Source organism: Bubalus bubalis, chromosome 5 (assembly GCF_019923935.1).
Source record: "Bubalus bubalis isolate 160015118507 breed Murrah chromosome 5, NDDB_SH_1, whole genome shotgun sequence".
In the NCBI taxonomy this organism is placed as follows: domain Eukaryota; kingdom Metazoa; phylum Chordata; class Mammalia; order Artiodactyla; family Bovidae; genus Bubalus; species Bubalus bubalis.
The window spans coordinates 102915207-102934541 of record NC_059161.1 but is presented as its reverse complement, the minus strand read 5'-3'; the positions used below and the strand labels follow the sequence as shown (position 1 = coordinate 102934541).

Here is a 19335-nt window from a genome sequence, read left to right as displayed (position 1 = left end):
AGTTTTAGACATGCATTACAGGAAGTACAACAACCTTCAAGGATCTAAACTGCACCTTCTTCTGTAGGGATTCCTTTAATTTGGGAATCACTAAGTTTAACTCTTTACAAAATTGTCTCTCAAATTGTTCAGAATTGCAGATGAACTGAATAATAGAGGATCTTTTCTTCGGCCTTAATCAGAAGAAAGCTGAGGTTAAAAGAAAGTCTTAAAGGGCGGGAATAATTTGAACATGTGACTAAAAAGAGGTCATGTCTTACCTGGTCTGGGCTGAAAGTTTTTAAAATGGAATTTTATTGAATCAGCAAAGAAAGGCCCTCACATGGCAACTGGGGACCCTGTGCCCATTCTAAGAAAACAGCATCACATCAGAGAAGTGAATGTGCTTATTTTCCTACGATCCAAGATTCTAAACAGTGCTGATATATCTCTTTCCATCACAGGGTGTCACCTACCCAGCATGTCATGGGATATGGAGCAAATGGGCTCCCCCTTTAGAGAGGAGTCGATTGGCAACCACCTCCTTTTGTGGTGAGTAATACGTGCAGATACAGTTATGTGCATAAAAGCTTAGGAACAACTTTTGTAAGAATTGAAAGTTGCTAAAACTCATCTGTAAGACCATTTGAGGTGTGTCTTATGAAATTAAAAGACTCTTACTCCTTGGAAGGAAAGTTATGACCAACCTAGATAGCATATTCAAAAGCAGAGACATTACTTTGCCAACAAAGGTTCGTCTAGTCAAGGCTATGGTTTTTCCCGTGGTCATGTATGGATGTGATATTTGGACTGTGAAGACGGCTGAGCACTGAAGAATTGATGCTTTTGAACTGCGGTGTTAAAGAAGACTCTTGAGAGTCCGTTGGACTGCAAGGAGATCCAACCAGTGCATTCTGAAGGAGATCAGCCCTGGGATTTCTTTGGAAGGAATGATGCTGAAGCTTAAACTCCAGTACTTTGGCCACCTCGTGCAAAGAGTTGACTCATTGGAAAAGACTCTGATGCTGGGAGGGATTGGGGGCAGGAGGAGAAGGGGATGACAGAGGATGAGATGGCTGGATGGCATCACTGACTTGATGGACGTGAGTCTGGGTGAACTCCGGGTGTTGGTGATGGACAGAGAGGCCTGGCGTGCTGCAATTCATGGGGTTGCAAAGAGTAGGACACGACTGAGCGACTGATCTGATCTGATCTGATCTGTATGTGTACATGAGGAAAGGTTTTTGACCCACCATTTCAATTTCTTTAATTATTACTGCTCCCTCTTACATTTTGTATTTTTCTGGGAGTTTATTCATTTCTTCTGGATTTTCAAATATATTCATTCTTCTACTCCCTCTTACATTTTGTATTTTTCTGGGAGTTTATTCATTTCTTCTGGATTTTCAAATATATTCATTAATTATTTTTATTATAGTTTTTTGAATTTGTTTTTTATTATAGTGTTGTACCATTTTTATATCTCTGACTTGGGTGTGTAGGTTATATTCACTTGTGTAGTCTTGTACTCCTGGATATGTGTTTGAAGTATGTGGATGAGAGTGCATATACATCCAAGTGTGCAAGGATGTGTTTGTAAGATCCAGTCAAGGAAAATGAGATGAAGTCAAGAGTTTCTATTGATTTCACTTACCTTTCTCTCATTTTCTCTTCTACTTTAGGTTCCTATGCTGGAGCTGTGATTGCAATGCCTTTAGCTGGCATTCTTGTGCAGTATACTGGCTGGTCTTCCGTATTCTATGTCTATGGTATGTTGCATTTCTGTATAATAGAATTAAAAGAAATGTGCATAAATTAAAGCAGTGTGATAGATCAATGAATATACTTCTGTTTTTACTCACTATTGTTTTTTCATTGATTCTTTTCTTTATAATCTAAGATCAAGGGCAATATTCTATATCTGTGATTTTCTCTGTAATGTTATTTATTATTTTTAAAAACAATCACATTGCTGATGGAAACTTTGTAATGTACAGTATGTGTTGCCCTTGATTATGAAAACTTTAATTTAGCTCTTGATTCAAAGCTGATTAAAAGGAAGAAGCTAGGCAGCACCAACTTCTCTTTTTGATTCTTGCTTTCTTGGTCATTTCCCTGATTCTATTTCCTTGAGACTCAATGGGATAGGAAGCTTAAAGGCCATATTAGTGTTAATGCAAACATTCAATCTTGTGATGAAATATTAGCAGTTTCTGCAGGGGCAGTACATTTTAGTCCACATTTCCCCAGGATAAAAGAAGATTAAGCCCCCAAGTGGAAATAAAAATGACAGGAAGCCCAAAGTCCAAACTCCCTTTCTATTCATTTTCTAACCAGAATATGGAATCTTACTTCTTGAAAGTATCCCATAGTCTCTCACTAAGATACACTTTTTTAATAAAGAGAAAAGAAGAAACATAAGAGATCTGGATTCCAACTGATGTTGTCACTAATTAATACCAGTTTTGGACATGGTCAGGAGAATCTGAAAGATTAATGAAGTCATGTGGGAGAACAGAACAGAATTTGGCTGCTTCCAAATGTGCTATGATCCATTTTCATTTTGAAATGTTCTCATCAAAGCAAATTCTTATATTTATAGAATATAAATAGTGGGGGATCTTATCCTGGTTTAAAAGCCATGGTTGGGTTTTGGATTCATGAATACCCTAAATGGCGAGCTATATATGCAGATGAACATATTTTTGTTTTCTTGGGAAAATTTTTTAACAGATTTTAATCCATAGCTTTTGTTTGATTTTATTTCAAAGCCCATAATTCAAAGATATTTAAAGCACTTACTTACAAGGTATGTAGTAAAGTTGGTGTGCTGCTGCTGCTGCTGCTAAGTCACTTTAGTCATGTCCAACTCTGTGCAACCCCATAGACGGCAGCCCACCAGGCTCCCCCGTCCCTAGGATTCTCCAGGCAAGAACACTGGAGTGGGTTGCCATTTCCTTCTCCAATGCATGAAAGTGAAAAGTGAAAGTGAAGTCGCTCAGTCATGTCTGACTCTTCGCGACCCCATGGACTGCAGCCTACCAGGCTCCTCTGCCCATGGGATTTTCCAGGCAAGAGCACTGGAGTGGGGTGCCATTGCCTTCTCCAAAAGTTGGTATGGCCATCCATTAAATTCTCTAATTTGTGCCTTAGTCCATTATTTAATTGAAGATGTGATGTGACTTTAAGAATATGAATTTTCCACAAAGAACCCAAGAAAAACCTACCTTGCTATTTCAAGCTATATCCCATTTCATACTTATCATTGAATGGCTTCCCAGGCGGCACTGTGGTAAAGAACCCACCTGTTAATGCAGGAGACATAAGAGATGCTGGTTCAATCCCTGAGTCAGGAAGATCCTCCGCAGGAGGGCATGGCAACCCACTCCAGCATTCTTGCCTGGGAGAATCCCATGGACAGTGGATCCTGGTGGGCTACAGTCCATAGCGTCGCAGAGTCGTATACAATGACTGAAGTGACTTAACACACATGCACAATCTGAAAATATCATAATAATAGTACTTGCTTACTTGCTGTATATGACAAAAGCTTGGTCTTTGAGCCACATGTTCAATATTCATTTTTTTTTTATTAATGAGATAAGACCCATATGGCAGCTTAAGTTTTAAAAAGATAATGCATATACAGCAATTAGCTGAGTGTCTAGCACTTCAGATGTATTCAGTTAGTGGAAATTATAATTATTACTCAATTACAAGAGTTCTCATTTATTGAGTGCTTATCTTGTGCCCTCCACGATGCTAGTTTATGTATTGCCTTCTTTAACTTCTGTTTGCAAAAATCTTATTAAAAAGTGAATTATCTCATTTGGTAGTAGAAATTTTCAGAGATTTAGTTACTGATTAGAAGTTGTAGCTAATGAGTGACACAGCCGCAATTTGAATACGGAAGAACCGTATTCCACAACCACTACACTCTACCAAACTGTCACACACCATCTGATTCCAAATTGTGTTTGCTATCACATTCAGTAATTAAAAGGGCACAGTACATCAGAAGTTATGATATTAAGAAGCACTTAGAGACTGACTAGCCCCTCACCCCCCAAAAAATATATATATATAGTATTATAGCGATCAGGGATTAGATTGTTACCCAAAGGAGAAATAGAACAGTATGAGGAAAAAATGAAATGACCAGTTGATGAAAATCAGGATACATTATGTGAATTTTTTCTGTTATTGATGCTTCAGATTTATATTGCACAATAAGGGCATATTTTAGTGGTGAAAGTGCTGAATAAAGGGATGAAATAGAGCTTGCAGTAGCATGTTTATTGTATTGGAATTTATAACTTTCATCTGTCCAAACAATGATCAATAGGCAATAGTATATGCTGTGGTATACAGTCACATAAACTGTTAAATATTACCACATTAATTATAGAAGCCCATGTTTCATGTACAGTATCTATTCAGGCTCAAATATTCTTCTGAAAGTTGAAAGTGAAAGTCGCTCAGTTGTGTCCGACTCTTTGCAACCCCATGGACTTCTCCAGGCCAGAATACTGGAGTGGGTAGCCTTTTCCTTCTCCAGGGGATCTTCACAACCCAAGGATCGAGCCCAGGTCTGCCACATGGCCAGCGGATTCTTTACCAGCTGAATCACAAGGGAAGCCCACCAATACTGGAGTGGGTAGCCTATCCCTTCTCCAGGGAATCTTCCCAACCCAGGAACTGAACTGGGGTCTCCAGCATTGCAGGCCAATTCTTTACCAACTGAGCTATGAGAGAAGCCCAAGAATATTCTTTTAGATTTTATTTAATAATCTGTTTACTAGATCTGGGAATTGCATGGACAGAGGAGCCTAGTGGGCTATCATCTATGGGGTTGCAAAGAGTCGGACACGACTGAGCGACTAACACACACACACATTATTAGATCTGCACGTGCTAACAGGAGAGGGGAAAAAGCATTTCTTTCCCCTGGAAATGCAGACCACTACCCATATTAAAGACAGACACAAATAAAAGGATTTACTTCTAGTGAAATTTTTTGAGGACAGGAATTTTTTCTTGTTTATCATATTTCTCTCATTCAGCAGAGTACCCGGAAAAGTAACTGTTCAGTAAATATTTGTTGAATGTATGAACATGTTACAAACTATACCATTCAATAATTATTTATTGTGAGTTTCCTGTGTTTCAGCAGTGTTTAACAGTGACAAAGATTAAATTACAGCACCAGTCTTCAGATTGCATGAAGTCTAGTGACAAAAGACAAGTAGAGATGGCTAGGTTCATTTGGAGAAGCATAAGCTCAAATTCACATTTTATAATCCTGTTACAAGATTACTATAGTTTTATCCCAGCTACTGACTGTTAAATGGAAGTAGTTAGGGGATTATGCCTTTCCTTGACTTCCTCCTTTTGAACTCTTACTTTCAGGGAGCTTTGGAATGATCTGGTACATGTTTTGGCTTTTGGTGTCCTATGAGAGTCCTGCAAAGCATCCTACTATTACAGATGAAGAACGTAGGTACATAGAAGAAAGCATTGGAGAGAGTGCAAATCTTTTAGGTGCAATGGAAGTAAGAACTTTATTATGGTGTATATTCCTATTCTTATTCTCCATCTCACCTCTCTTCGACCAAGCAGATTGTTTTATGTGTCCCTTTCAGCAAAACTAATTTGGTATCAGTCATGATTGCTTTTTTTTTTTAACTCCATGCGCATTCCCTGACTTAGAAATGATTGCTCCTTCTTCCATCTATGATTTTTTTTTCTTTAAGTTTTCTTAAGCACCTTCAAATTTTAACTGGATTATAGCTATAATACTGTAGCTGTAAACCTCAGTAAATTTTTAAAAATAGCTCAACATAGCTAATTGAAACAAAATTCAATTAGTATTTGTTAAATTTAGATTACAGGAAATGTCAAATCACCTAACACAGTCATGAAAGGAGATATTTTTATTCACTGAATATTCTAAATCTAAGTTTTATACATGTATATTTCTACATAATTTAGTAAATATTAAAACATTAGCATGCCAACCATAGGTAGCTAATCTGAAAAATATTCTTAATATAATATAACCCTTTTATTGATAAAATATTACCATTTTAGGATTATCATATGAAGATCAAGTGTTATTGTAAAGGCTTTTTCTGATTATAGTTTAGTTTCTTGGGCAGGATTTGCTGATAGAGAAAGAAATGCAGTTCTATATCAGTAATACAAATATTTTAGTACACATATTAATACATCATAAATAGCAACTAATAAATACCCATCTGATGCTATAAAAATAAAATAAAACCCTTAAGCAAAAATATTGTAGACAGTCTCAGTAATTCAGGACCTAATCAACTCAATTTCTTTATGCTAGGAGTTGAAAGTTACTGTTCATTTAACCAAGGACTCTTACGCATTATGCTTCCCCCCAACTTCAGTTGTATTTGATTTCAGCTCTGAGTCTCTGCTTCATTTGTTAGGGAAGGCCTGTCCTTGGCATCTCATTCTAGGAAAAAAGGTCTGTCACTCATTGTTGCTGAGGGCATCTTGGTCTTTAATGAATAAGAAAATGCCATGTTGGGTAACATTCGAAATTAAGTCGGTTCTTTAAAAAAAAAATCTTACATTGTAGTTGTTCCATTAGCTAAATAGTCTGGCATTAGAATGCACCCCTTCCTGTTTTCTTCTGTAAATAGACTGATAATTTTTTTCCTGATGGTAGCTACTCAAGAAACAAGTGGTGATGTGGAGGCGGGTTCATACTTAGCTTCCTGTTCTAGTCCAAAATACTCTGATTAGCCCATATCATCATTGATAAAATATGCTTCTTTTATTTACCAGTTCTTGAGAGATTGTGTGATGTTGAGGTGAGGTATATATTTTTTAAAACAGCAAGAAATTTAGTCTAAGTGAAAACCAATTTCTGGAAACGACTCAAAAGAGAGTAATCGGTAGATTGATAAAACAGTATAGGTAAGCTCAAACTCTCCATTTCTTAGACTTTACTATTTTTACAAACACAATATTTTACTTCTTACTGATTTTTCTTTTTTTTTTACTTTCCTGAAGTAAATTTAAAAATGAGATCAAATGGGAATAGAACTTGTATTTTAGTTATTTTGAACTTTTTATTGTGATCAAGTTCAACATATAACAGAAAGAATAAGTAACAGGAATATCTATATATCCACTGCATAGAAACAAAAGTTTTTAACATCTTGCCTTATTTATTTCACTTTTCTTTTTGTTGAGCAATTTTAAAGTAAATGAGATGTCATAATACTGTACCCACAAATACATGCTTCTCTAGAAAAATATCTCCTTTATAATCTAAGTACTATTATCATACCTAACACAACTAAAAGTAATTCTCTAACATTATCCAATACTAGATCATATTGAAATTTCAGACGCCCAGTTCAATCCTAATATCTAATCAATATTCATGTCTTTTGTAGCCATTGTTTATGAAGTTTAGATCAAATTAAGGATCACATATTGTAGTTTATTCTTATGTCTTTTAAATCTGTTATTTTTCTTTACAAAATAATTAAATATGCATACAGAAAAATGTGCAAATATAAGCAAATAGCTTCCTGAATTTTTACAAGCTAAACACACGTATGAAGCAAACAACCAGTTCAGTAAATAGAATGTTATCAAAATATCATAAGTCCCCCTACAGCCACCAACAATTTTTTAAGAGATATGACTAGACACTTTCTCATACATTTGATGAAGTGCTTTGTGGCCTGAAGAAAAAGTACTTAATGAAGATGATCCTGATATAAATTAAAAACAGCACCTTCTCTGCAAGAAAAATATTTTCTTCTTAAAATCTTCTGAAGTTATTACTTATTAAAATACAATGCTATAATAGACGTTCTTGTATTTGGTCATTTTTATTATCTTTGAAATAAGTATATTCATCTGGCACCATTTTTCTAGAACTTATCAGGAAAAAATTCTTTTAAATTTGCACTTTTTGAATCCATCTATGATGGTGTCGCTAGAAGCTTTTACCTAAAGCCAAAATACTCACTATTTATTGTTAGGACAGGTTTTTGTTTTTGATTTGTTCCCTGTGATCACCACGATGTATCTTCCTACTATATCACTTTAAAGTGATCTATAAAAAGTTTCAGGAACACATGTATACCTGTGGCGGATTCATTTTGATATTTGGCAAAACTAATACAGTTACGTAAAGTTTAAAAATAAAATAAAATTAAAAAACAAACAAAAAAAAAAGATTCACAACCACTGCTAGTAATTATGAGGCTCTACACCCAGCAATAATGACTAAATCTCGTAAAAAACTGTTTGCCACCTCTTTTACTAACTTATTAGGTTGAGAATCCAAGATAGGGTTTCCCTAGTTGCTCAGAGGGAAAGAATTCACCTTCCAATGCAGGAGACATGGATTCGATCCCTGATCCGGGAAGATCCTGCATGCTGGGGAGCAGCTAAGCTCCTACTCCTCCCCAAGAGAAGCCTTCTCAATGAGAAGCCCGTGCACTTCAACTAGAGAGTAACCCCTACTTGTCACAACTAGAGAAAAGCCTGCACAACAACGAAGACCCAGCACAGCCTAAATAAACAAATAATATTAAAATAAATAAAGCCAAAATAAATAAATAATACTAAAAAAAAATTCCAAAACTAGTGATAAACATTTATATTAGGCTATTGCTCCTTCACCAAAGAGTATTTCTGTGTTCAAAATAAAGAATTGAGAAAGTGTTTGGAACTATGAGAGATTTTTCTAAGGTCTAAAAAATATTAGTATTGAGGGAAGATAATTGCTTTGTATTTGGGCATACACAGCATCTTTAAATATACCAGGTATAATTTTTAAATGAGTGTCATAAGCAAAGCTAATCATATTTAAGTTAATTTTTAATGTCTTGAATATCTTAAATAGCTAGTTATGATGTGCTGGGTGGCCAAATGCTTAACCCAGATGTATACCATATGAATTTTAAAGACTCTTGCTCTCCAGTGTCACAGAATTTATACTGATATCCACTGGCTATCAAGAGAATTTGTAGTTAGGTAATGTTGTCATTAACTTTTGATGGGGTCTAGAATACTGCACATTTTTCTTATTTTTCTTCTCCTAACTGCGTTGAATTTTCAACATTTTATATAAAATATGTCAGATACCAACAAGGTCATTGATCTGGCAGCAAATTTCAAATGAGGCCCGATCTATCACTGCCAAAACAAAACAAAAATCTTGGAAACTAGGATCTATGCATTTGGAATTACTTTTTGAGGAAAATAGAATCTTATATATTTCTAAAATGGAAACAATTTAATCAGAAGGAGAGCCGTATCTTCTTTTCTTCTTCCAACAATTATTTATGCAGCTAAGGTTAACTGGATTGTTGCAGTTAACGACTCACTACCTCCTGCCTATCTCCTACTCATGTTTCAGCATACACATCCTAAAAATGCAAAAGTATCTATGATTCTCATTTAAGTTAGGAAATATTTTAAATGATCAGAATGGCTCTTTTTTTGGAATTTCAGAAATTCAAGACTCCATGGAGAAAATTTTTTACATCTATGCCAGTCTATGCAATAATTGTTGCAAACTTCTGCAGAAGCTGGACTTTTTATTTATTGCTTATTAGTCAGCCAGCATATTTTGAGGAAGTCTTTGGATTTGAAATCAGCAAGGTATGTAAAAATTATCCTTCTTTAAATAGAGCATTACTTTTGTACTTTAGTGACTATTAAGTTCCTTTGCCAATATTTTATCTCCTAAATTTTATCTTGAAAATTAGAATTACAAATGAATATAACAGTCTTTTGGACTCTGTGGGAGAGGGAGAGGGTGGGATGATTTGGGAGAATGGCATTTAAACATGTATAATATCATATATGAAACGAGTTGCCAGTCCAGGTTCGATGCACGATACTGGATGCTTGGGGCTGGTGCCCTGGGACGACCCAGAGGGATGGTATGGGGAGGGAGGAGGGTTCAGGATGGGGAACACATGTATACCTGTGGCGGATTCATTTTGATATATGGCAAAACCAATACAATATTGTAAAGTTAAAAAATAAAATGAAAAAAAATGAAAAAACAAAACAAATGAATTCTAGTAAACAAAGACTAAGTTAGGCATCTGAGTGCCTATTACATTTAAATGCCTGCTAAAAACTATTGCTGGGATATAAACAAAACAGACCTAGTCTTTGCCCTCAGAGAGTTTACCTCTTGGTTGGGATGGGCAACAACAATAGCCTTTTTCTTGTAAACAAGCATAATTCCCTTTAAGTTTCAGGTCAAAGGCAATACATCAGTGAGCAAAAAAATATTTCATTTAAATGAAATTGTATTTATATAATTATCAATCTAACTCTGCTTCAACACCCTCAGAAATCTGTCTGGCTAAAAGATTTGAGGATAGCAAAAATATCTGAAAACATTCTTGTATCTTATTTATCCAGTTTAATCATTTGGCAAGCATTTATATGTGAAGATTTATGTGTTATATTGAGAAATAAAAATGTGGTTCCTCAAGTGTTCACAGCTTGGTGGTGTAGACAAAAATAAAACATTTCCAACTACAGCACAGCATGCTCAATGCTACATTTATTTGTAGGTATGAAAATATAATCATTTTAAGATTCTTGTAAGGATTAAATGAACATAAAATACTACAATATATTGAAATTTACAAGGTCTTCTCATATTCATGAATAACCTGTATTGTCCACCAACTGAATAACTATCATCATTTCTATTGAAATGATGGAGAAACAGAAGCTAGGGAAAGTATTTAAATTATCAAAGGCCAAGCTAACAATAAGCGACAGAATTAAGTTTAAGCCCATATCCTTCGATTTATGTTTCAATTCCCTTTACTATGCCATTCAAATTCAGGTAAACCATAATTCATTTAAACATGAAGCAAGTATTTGCTCAATGCCATCTCAGTGACAAGTGCTTTGTTGAATGCATTTGTCTGCTTTGGCCATGGACTTGCCATTTCTCTTCATGTCATTACATAAGTCCAGCTGGGCTCGCTATTCATATTATTCCTCTTTGAATGACTATCTGAGGCCTGAAACTGAAGAAAACCCGAGTTTAGGAGTAGCTATTCTAAGAGCTCTTTTGTAATCCCTGTTTCTAAGGAAACTGCTTCCTCCATGCCTGAGAAGAATGACTGCTTTAGACAGGGCTCTTCTCTCTGGAGCTGATCAAACATTGCAGGGTAGCCTTTGGGAGCCCTGAGAGGTGTTATACGTCTCCACAAAGGCTGCTGGAGGTGTGAGTCCATTTTCGCAATCTAGGACAAGTGTGACACTGAGAGGCTATTAATAAAGTCTAGTCTCATCGGGGAGAGTGAGGGAACCAACTGATGTTAATGAAACTGTGTGGGCATTCTGGCCCTTAGCTCCAATTAACAGAAAGTGCCTGAGTGAACGATATTCTGCAAAACCTAAATGTAATCAGCATCTATGTTGATTAATTCACTTATTATATTTTAATTACAATTTTGATAAATTCTACACATACAAATCGGCCTGAAGATCTTGATCATACTGGTTTTAAAAAAATTACCGACTTATCTAAAGTATGTGAAAAGGAGATGATGAAGGCAATAAAATATGAGATTTGGATCCAGGCTGACATGGTCCTAAATCTAAGCTCCGCAAGAGAGTATTAATACATAACCTTGGTCCTGTTCTTGAATAATTGTCTCCTCGGTTTTCTGACCTGTAAATAACAGTATTAAGACTGTCTTTCACCACAGTGCATTAAGTAGAGTTCCCTGTGCTATACAGTAACGCAATATTGTAAAGCAACTATACCCCAATAAAAATTAATTTTAAAAAAAGACCATGCTTCAAAAGTGCAGGAAAACTTAAGTGAACTAAAGTATTTATACAGAGGATTGTTTTAATCAGCCTTAGTTAAACTGAGTGTCCTACAGATACAACCACAAGTACAATGACTTTTTCATATGTGTGTATACACACACACACACACACACAGACACACAGACACACACACACACAGACACACACACAGACACACACACAGACACACACACACACACACAGTCTCAGCCTATACTCATATATAAATCTTCTCAACCTCTTGAGAATGGCATAATCTTTTTAAGTCATAGTTTCTTCATCATTGCAATGAAGATAATAATATTAAAAGTTTCTGTCTGGAGTGAAAGAAAGAATAAAATTGCTTGGATATTTAAGCTATTTAGAGTCATTTAGTATCTCAATTAGTCATTAATCATTCCAAGTCCATGGTCGTGATACCACAGTATACAGCATTGTAAAATAAAACAGAATCTTTTCTTAATCCTTCAGTAATCTAGTTTGGAAGGACACATCTGTACAAATAATGAACATTTATCTAATATTTACTATTTTCTAGGAATTGTCCTTCAAAGTATGCTTAGTAAAAATCTTCCTTATATATTGATGTGTATGAAATTTACTAAGTCCATATGTGTGGTAATACACAATTAAAATACATTTTATTCACAATTTCTGCCTCCGTGATGCCCAGAGGACAGTGTTTTACACATAATTGTTGATCAAAAAAATGTATGTTTTGAATTGATGCTGGCAGGTTAGGTTTTAAATTGGGCCATTTAGTATGATTAGTTCAGAAACTAAGTATGCTATGTGACAGTGTAACCAAATATTGCTATTTGACATGGAAAATGCCTAAAACTGAGAATTGATCTGTATTTTCTGAGCTCTTAATCTATAGAAACTAAATATAAAATATATTTAACATGCAATTAAGGTTTTATCTTTATTATGAATTAAAAACAAATTTTAAAATAGTCTCTTCAAGGTTTGTCAAACGTATTTCTCTTCTCTCTGATTTTGTCTCTCTTTCTCTTTTCCTCTGTTGCTAATGATAAATTTCTACAAACATATTTAAGACTATAAAATAGGCACATAAATGTGAATCATTCTGTGATAAAATTCAAGATAGTTTACTCAGAAACTCAAGATTTACTGACACATAGCAGAAAAGAAGTGTTATCATCTAGAAGAGAAACAAGAATCAAAGTAAATATTCTTAGCTTTTCTCATTTATTCTGTGGGAGTTATTGCTTACTCTGAGAATGAGTAAGTGGTCATTTACAGACAGTAGTTTTTCCTTCCTTTGTCCATAAAGAGCTTACAAGACCATTAAATTGCCCACATTACTTATTTCTCTCCTTTTTGTTTTTCATCAGGTTGGCATGCTATCTGCTGTGCCACACTTAGTAATGACAATTATTGTACCTATTGGAGGGCAGATTGCAGATTTTCTAAGAAGCAAACAAATTCTTTCAACTACTACAGTAAGGAAGATCATGAATTGTGGTGGTAAGTATGCTAAGAACACGTTTTTACTTCACAAAGTTCAAATCGACAGGATTCAGCTTTTTCTATGCATATCACATATGCTATTAAATTTATACCTTTAATATTCATTCAGAATCATTCTCCCATCTTCAAATATTTATAACTTCTAGTTTTATATAATTGCATAACTAACTTGACCCTTCCCACTATTGAAACTTAAGGTTGTTTTTGTTGTTTTTCTTAAAACACAAAGAAGGCTTCAGTAACTTCTGTGAATAAATTACCGTTATTATTATTTTGAAGATAGAATCCCTGATGTGTTTTTCTAGGTCAAATAAGTGTGATCATTTTTAAGTTTTGACTCACTGGAAACATTGACATAAATTTCTGAAGTATTTTCATGTGTCTGTTTCTGAAGGTTTTGGCATGGAGGCAACGCTGCTTCTGGTTGTTGGTTATTCTCACACTAGAGGGGTCGCAATCTCATTCTTGGTACTTGCCGTGGGATTCAGTGGATTTGCTATTTCTGGTAAGATACCTTTTTTTAAAAAAATGTACTTGTAACATTCTGATTTTAAAGAAACTTATATTCTACTTTCCTCTAACATTTTGACTGTTGAGAAAGTTTACTCAACATATTTCCACTAGAAAATAACAACAATGAAAGTAGCTCAGACAATGCAGGAGACCTGGGTTTGATCCCTGGGTTGGGAAGATCCCCTGGAGAAGGAAATGGCAACCCAATCCAGTATTCTTGCCTGGAAAATCCCATGGACAGAGGAGCCTGGTGGGCTATGGGGTCTCAAAGAGTTGGACATGACTGAGTGACTAACACATTGGTGTTTGTTACTATTCACTACCTACTTACCCCTGCTTATCCCCTCTCCTTTTTTTTTTTTTTTAAATGAGCATCTCCTCTTCTCTATGGAGTAAATATCACATGTTAAGTATTGGATAACAAATCATACCTCTTTCTATTTTCATTATATCTCTGAGCTAAATTATCAAAAATAGTTAAGCACATGCTATGAACCTGGTGTCTTTTAAGGAGGTTGGTGAGGGTGGTGGAGAATATTTTGTAGTCACCTACTTCTGGAAGGTTTGGGATTCTCTGAGTCACACCTTCTGTGTGTATTTCAGGTTTCAATGTCAACCACTTGGATATTGCTCCAAGATATGCCAGTATCTTAATGGGCATTTCGAACGGTGTTGGCACATTGTCAGGAATGGTTTGCCCTATTATTGTTGGTGCAATGACAAAGAATAAGGTAAGACAGAGCAAGAGATGTTCATTTGTAGAATATTCTCTCTCATGATTAGGAAAAGCATCTGTATGTTCTCTGTGGCATTCTGCTTGTGGTCCAGTCATCACATCTCGGAGTAGGGGAGTAACTGAGGCTCAGAAGAAAATCTCTTTCCGAACTCTGAGGGAGCCTGCTTCTCCAGCTGATAAAGGTTATACTTTCAACACCTTCTAATACTTCTAGTATCCCTGGTGTGGCAAAAGAACAACATCCTAGCTCATTTGAACAGACAAATGGAAATCTTCACAGCTTTATTTGTAAACATCAATTTAGACTTCTCTGTAGTAATTGATGGACGGATATTGCTATCAGTATTTGTTTTTATAGGCAGAGTTTCTAAATTAGGGCTTCTCTGGTGACAAGAATATTGTTATCAGTATTTATCTTTATAGGTGGACCTTTTAAATTATGGTTTACTAAAAGGAAATAAAAGAAGTGGGAGAAAAAACTAAGTAACGCAATGGAATTTACAGAAAGATTATGAAATTTAAAAAATGAGCACACCATAGACATCTTTGGAGTTCTATTTCAGAACTTTAGACTAAAAAGTTTTAAATAATGAGAGTCACAGTAATATAGAACATTTCACTGACAGTGTTTGTTAAATAGAAACAGAACAAGGATTTCCCCTGAAGATAGCATTTTAGGAAACGCTTAATGGTGGAACATTCAGAGAAAATGTTAGGCTTTTCAAACCCAGGGAGTTTGTTCTCACAGTGCCGCTTTTTGTTGCTGCAGTCACGTGAAGAGTGGCAGTATGTCTTCCTGATCGCTGCCCTAGTCCACTACGGTGGAGTTATATTTTATGCAATATTCGCCTCAGGAGAGAAGCAGCCCTGGGCAGACCCTGAGGAAACAAGCGAAGAGAAATGTGGATTTATCCATGAAGACGAGCTCGATGAAGAAACAGGGGACATTACTCAAAATTATATAAATTATGGTACCACTAAGTCTTATGGTGCCACAACACAGGCCAATGGAGGTTGGCCCAATGGTTGGGAAAAGAAAGAGGAATTTGTACAAGAAGAAGTACAAAACTCATACAACTATAAGGACCGAGATGATTATTCATAACAAAGCTAATTGCTGGATTTATTTTTAGTGTTTGTGATTAAATTAATTGTGATTGCACAAAAATTTTACAAGATGTGGTGTAAACATGTACACATATCAACCGGGCAAGTCTTGTTGTAAAAATGAAATCAAAACAAACTCATGAAGTTACCATCAAGTGCAATCTATAGAAGTTGTGAAATTCCATCATTTCCATTCAAGTCATCCATTCTTGCATTTGTGATTTAAAGGTTGGCTGGTCAAAATTGTAGAAGCAAGTAGTTACTCATTAGATTCATATGAGTTAAAACCCATCACCACTTAATAAAGCACAACTAAAACAGTTGGCACATCCCATCCTACAAAGGTTAGGAAGCCAAAGCTACTTGATCATGCAAAATGCACTTACATATTTGTTATACTATATTGCAAGATATCGTGCAGAAGTCCTGTTAAAAAAAGGTGAAGTTGTCATGTTGGCTGCATCGGGTGTTGGCAACATTTATTGAGTATAAATCATAGAGTTGAGATATCTCTCATGTAGAGAAGAATGTTGTGGGCTAGCAACTAGCAAGGTGTACTAAATAATTATTGTTATTACACAATGTAGACTATTTTGTTGATTTTCAAGAGGAATATCTTGCAGTGTTTTATATGAAATGCTTGGGCACAAACACTTTTATCTGTGAAAAGGAAGTCGTAGAGTGAGGGGTATGCTTCATGTTCTTCCATTCATTTACCTAACAGTATAAAACACTTCACACTTCAATAAAATCTGACTTTTCATGTAGCATATCACATAACTTTTTTGCAAAAATATTAAAAATAAATAGACTTCAATGTATTTTTTATTACAACTTTGTACTGGTTGTAACTTTCATTAGAAAAAAAAAAAGATGCATACACCATAAAGAATCTAATAAGAAATTTACTATGGAGATATAGCCCTTAAAATGCAATATTAACAGCAAAAGAAATAGACATGATAGAGGTATCTTTGTTCCTTACTGATTAAATATATATGAAACTTGTGCCACAGAGCTATATATAATATGAAAAGGTAAACTTAATAGAGATATTATAAGTAGATGATTTTATTATTTAAATTCCCACTAAAATATTTGTCTTAAATATATAGGACAATAAATTATATTAAAACTATATCTATATATATCTGTATATCTTATACATATCCATACACATATACATAATAAACGATCTTCACAAAAAACCAAAAATAGCATACACCTAATGTTGGGTTAGGGGACTGCAATTTCTACTTTCATAGAGTCATAGAATTTTAGATGGGGCAGAGGCATTTTGCTTGTCATTTCTTAATATAACTCAACAGAAATTGCAACATTTGTGTACCGAGCAATAAGTGCAATGCATAAAATTTCCTGTCTGTATATTATCTTCATTTGCTTCCGGTAGCTGTTCAGGTGGTTGGAATGATTTTCTTCCTTTAAAAAGTTAACATCAGACCTCTTGATGATGTTTGAAAATGACAATGATACATTTCCCAATTCAACTTAAAATATTATTGGTGTGTTTAATTGTCTATTCTGGATATTTGATCTGCTCATTGTATTGTGCTAGTGACTGGAGGCCCTGCTACTGCAAATATAAAACATAAAGTTTGTTTTAAAAACGCAAACCATTCTTGACCTTAAGATAATAAAAATATCTTTTGCTTTGTGTCTCAAAGTGATGTAATGTGATCATCGCTTTTACTGTGTTGAATGAAAAGATATGGACTATCATTTTGTTGCTGCAAAAAAAGAAAGTGTTAATAAAATGCTCTATTTATCCTTTTGCACAAAAACAGTACATTAATTTGGGGTCATTTTTTGTTGTTGTTGTAGCTTAACTTTGTACAGTTTAGCCTGTGTACACCCCAATGAAGTCAAATGTAGGGTCAGGAAAATTAGCCTTTTCAGCCACTTGAGATTTAATGGAAGTATATGGCATTCTTTAGATTGTGTGGGATGTGATTCTGCAAAAAGAGTTTTATATCAAGAAATAGGTCTCTAAGTCAAATTCTATCTTTCAATGCCTGGTTTCTCATCACTAGTGCTAAGCTTTAAAACATTAGGAAAAAAACTCAAAACTTGTCGGGTCAATGATACTACTGAATTTTCATTGTACATGTACCTTGTGCTGGGACTGCTTTAATCATTTTGTGTTGAGTATTTTATGTAACGCCACAAGGACCCTCCAAACTGGGTACTCTTTTTATTCCCAGGTTACAAATGAAGGAACCGAAGCTCAGAAAGTTTAAATATCTTTCCCAAAGTTAAATTGAATCATGACATGTTAGTATAATGTGTCAGCCAAATCAGCAAATGCGGAGCAAGGTTTCTCAGTGAAGCCAGAGGAATGTCTGCGTCACTGGAAAGATGATCATTTGCTCTGACTCCCTCTTTTACAGATATGTAGGAAGGGATGACCATTATTTTTACAGATATGTAGGAGGGGTTGATCATCATTACATAAAATTGGTAACTGAGACTCATAGAACTTACTATTTAAAGAGACTTATGGGATGACTTAGCTGATACCTCTTATTTAACAAATGAGGACCCTGAAGGTCAACAAGGGAAACAGACTTGATCAAGAGGACACAGAGGATATTATGGATTTGGAAAGAAGTTGTTATGATTAGTTATGCTTTTGCCTTTATTTTTTTAGGCAGGTTTTTATTCAAGGAATTAAATAAGAATATTTTTTGGTTCAACCACTACCTTGTATTCACTACTCACATAACCTCTGAGTGGGAGGTGAGGGAGTGTATTTTCTTTTCCTGTAATCATGTGCATAATGAAACAACAGGCAGAGACCTAGTTTAATTTTTAAGGAGGCCCACATGCCATCTATATACAACTTGATGGCAGGAATGAAAATGTCATAATCTAACACTCTATATAATTTTTTCAGTTCCCATAAGAAAATTGTTCTAATGATGCCTCTAAATGTTACCATGGGCTACACTCATTTACTTTGATCTCAAACCTGTGAAGTCATCTTCCCTTTCATTTTCCTCCTCATCCCAATGCCCTTCCCCATCTATACTGTTCTATGCATCTAGTATTTTGCAGTTTGCAAAATGGTTTTCCATGCATTCTCTCATTCTATTCACACATCTGCTTTGTAAAGTTGAAAGGCCACATATCAGTATTAGTATTTCTATTCTCCAAGTAAGGTAACCAGGTTTAAGCTGTATAATTAACTTCCTAAAGAGTCCCCAGGCAGAATTAGAACAAAAATACATACTCTCTGACTATAGCAGGAGAGTAATTTACTTTTAGCTCTTAAGTCTTATTACTCTTCTGATTATGAATATAGGATAAGGGGAGGGCATCTTCATTAAGGGAAGGACAGTATTAAAAACAATGAAAATAAGAGTAATCAAAGCACTGTTAACATTTTAGGCTATTTTCTGTGAAAAATGCATAGGAAACACCCATATACTTTGTGATTTGCAAATTTGAAGTCATACTTGATCTACTATTGCCAACTATTTTTTTTCATTTAATTGTATGGCATGCATATTTTCCTATTTGAATACTAGAGTTCTATAGTTAATATTCTATTACATAACATGGGCTATACTTACTCTATTTATGCCTTCGTTATTATGAATATTTCATTTTTGTACCTCTTTACCTTTGTC

The 19335-nt window shown here is 34.9% G+C and overlaps 1 protein-coding gene across 1 annotated transcript in view; it reads left to right on the top strand.

Annotated features, from left to right (window-relative positions):
* Positions 1 to 17471, top strand: part of SLC17A6 (solute carrier family 17 member 6) — a 41684-nt gene extending 24213 nt beyond the window's left edge. The window contains exons 5-12 of the mRNA XM_006063309.4: positions 444 to 531; positions 1662 to 1748; positions 5389 to 5531; positions 9493 to 9642; positions 13194 to 13326; positions 13724 to 13834; positions 14446 to 14573; positions 15348 to 17471. Of these exons, the coding sequence (XP_006063371.1) occupies positions 444 to 531; positions 1662 to 1748; positions 5389 to 5531; positions 9493 to 9642; positions 13194 to 13326; positions 13724 to 13834; positions 14446 to 14573; positions 15348 to 15683 (1176 nt within the window). The 3' untranslated portion in view covers positions 15684 to 17471. The remainder of the gene's footprint in view (positions 1 to 443; positions 532 to 1661; positions 1749 to 5388; positions 5532 to 9492; positions 9643 to 13193; positions 13327 to 13723; positions 13835 to 14445; positions 14574 to 15347) is intronic.
* Positions 17472 to 19335: the final 1864 nt, after the last annotated feature.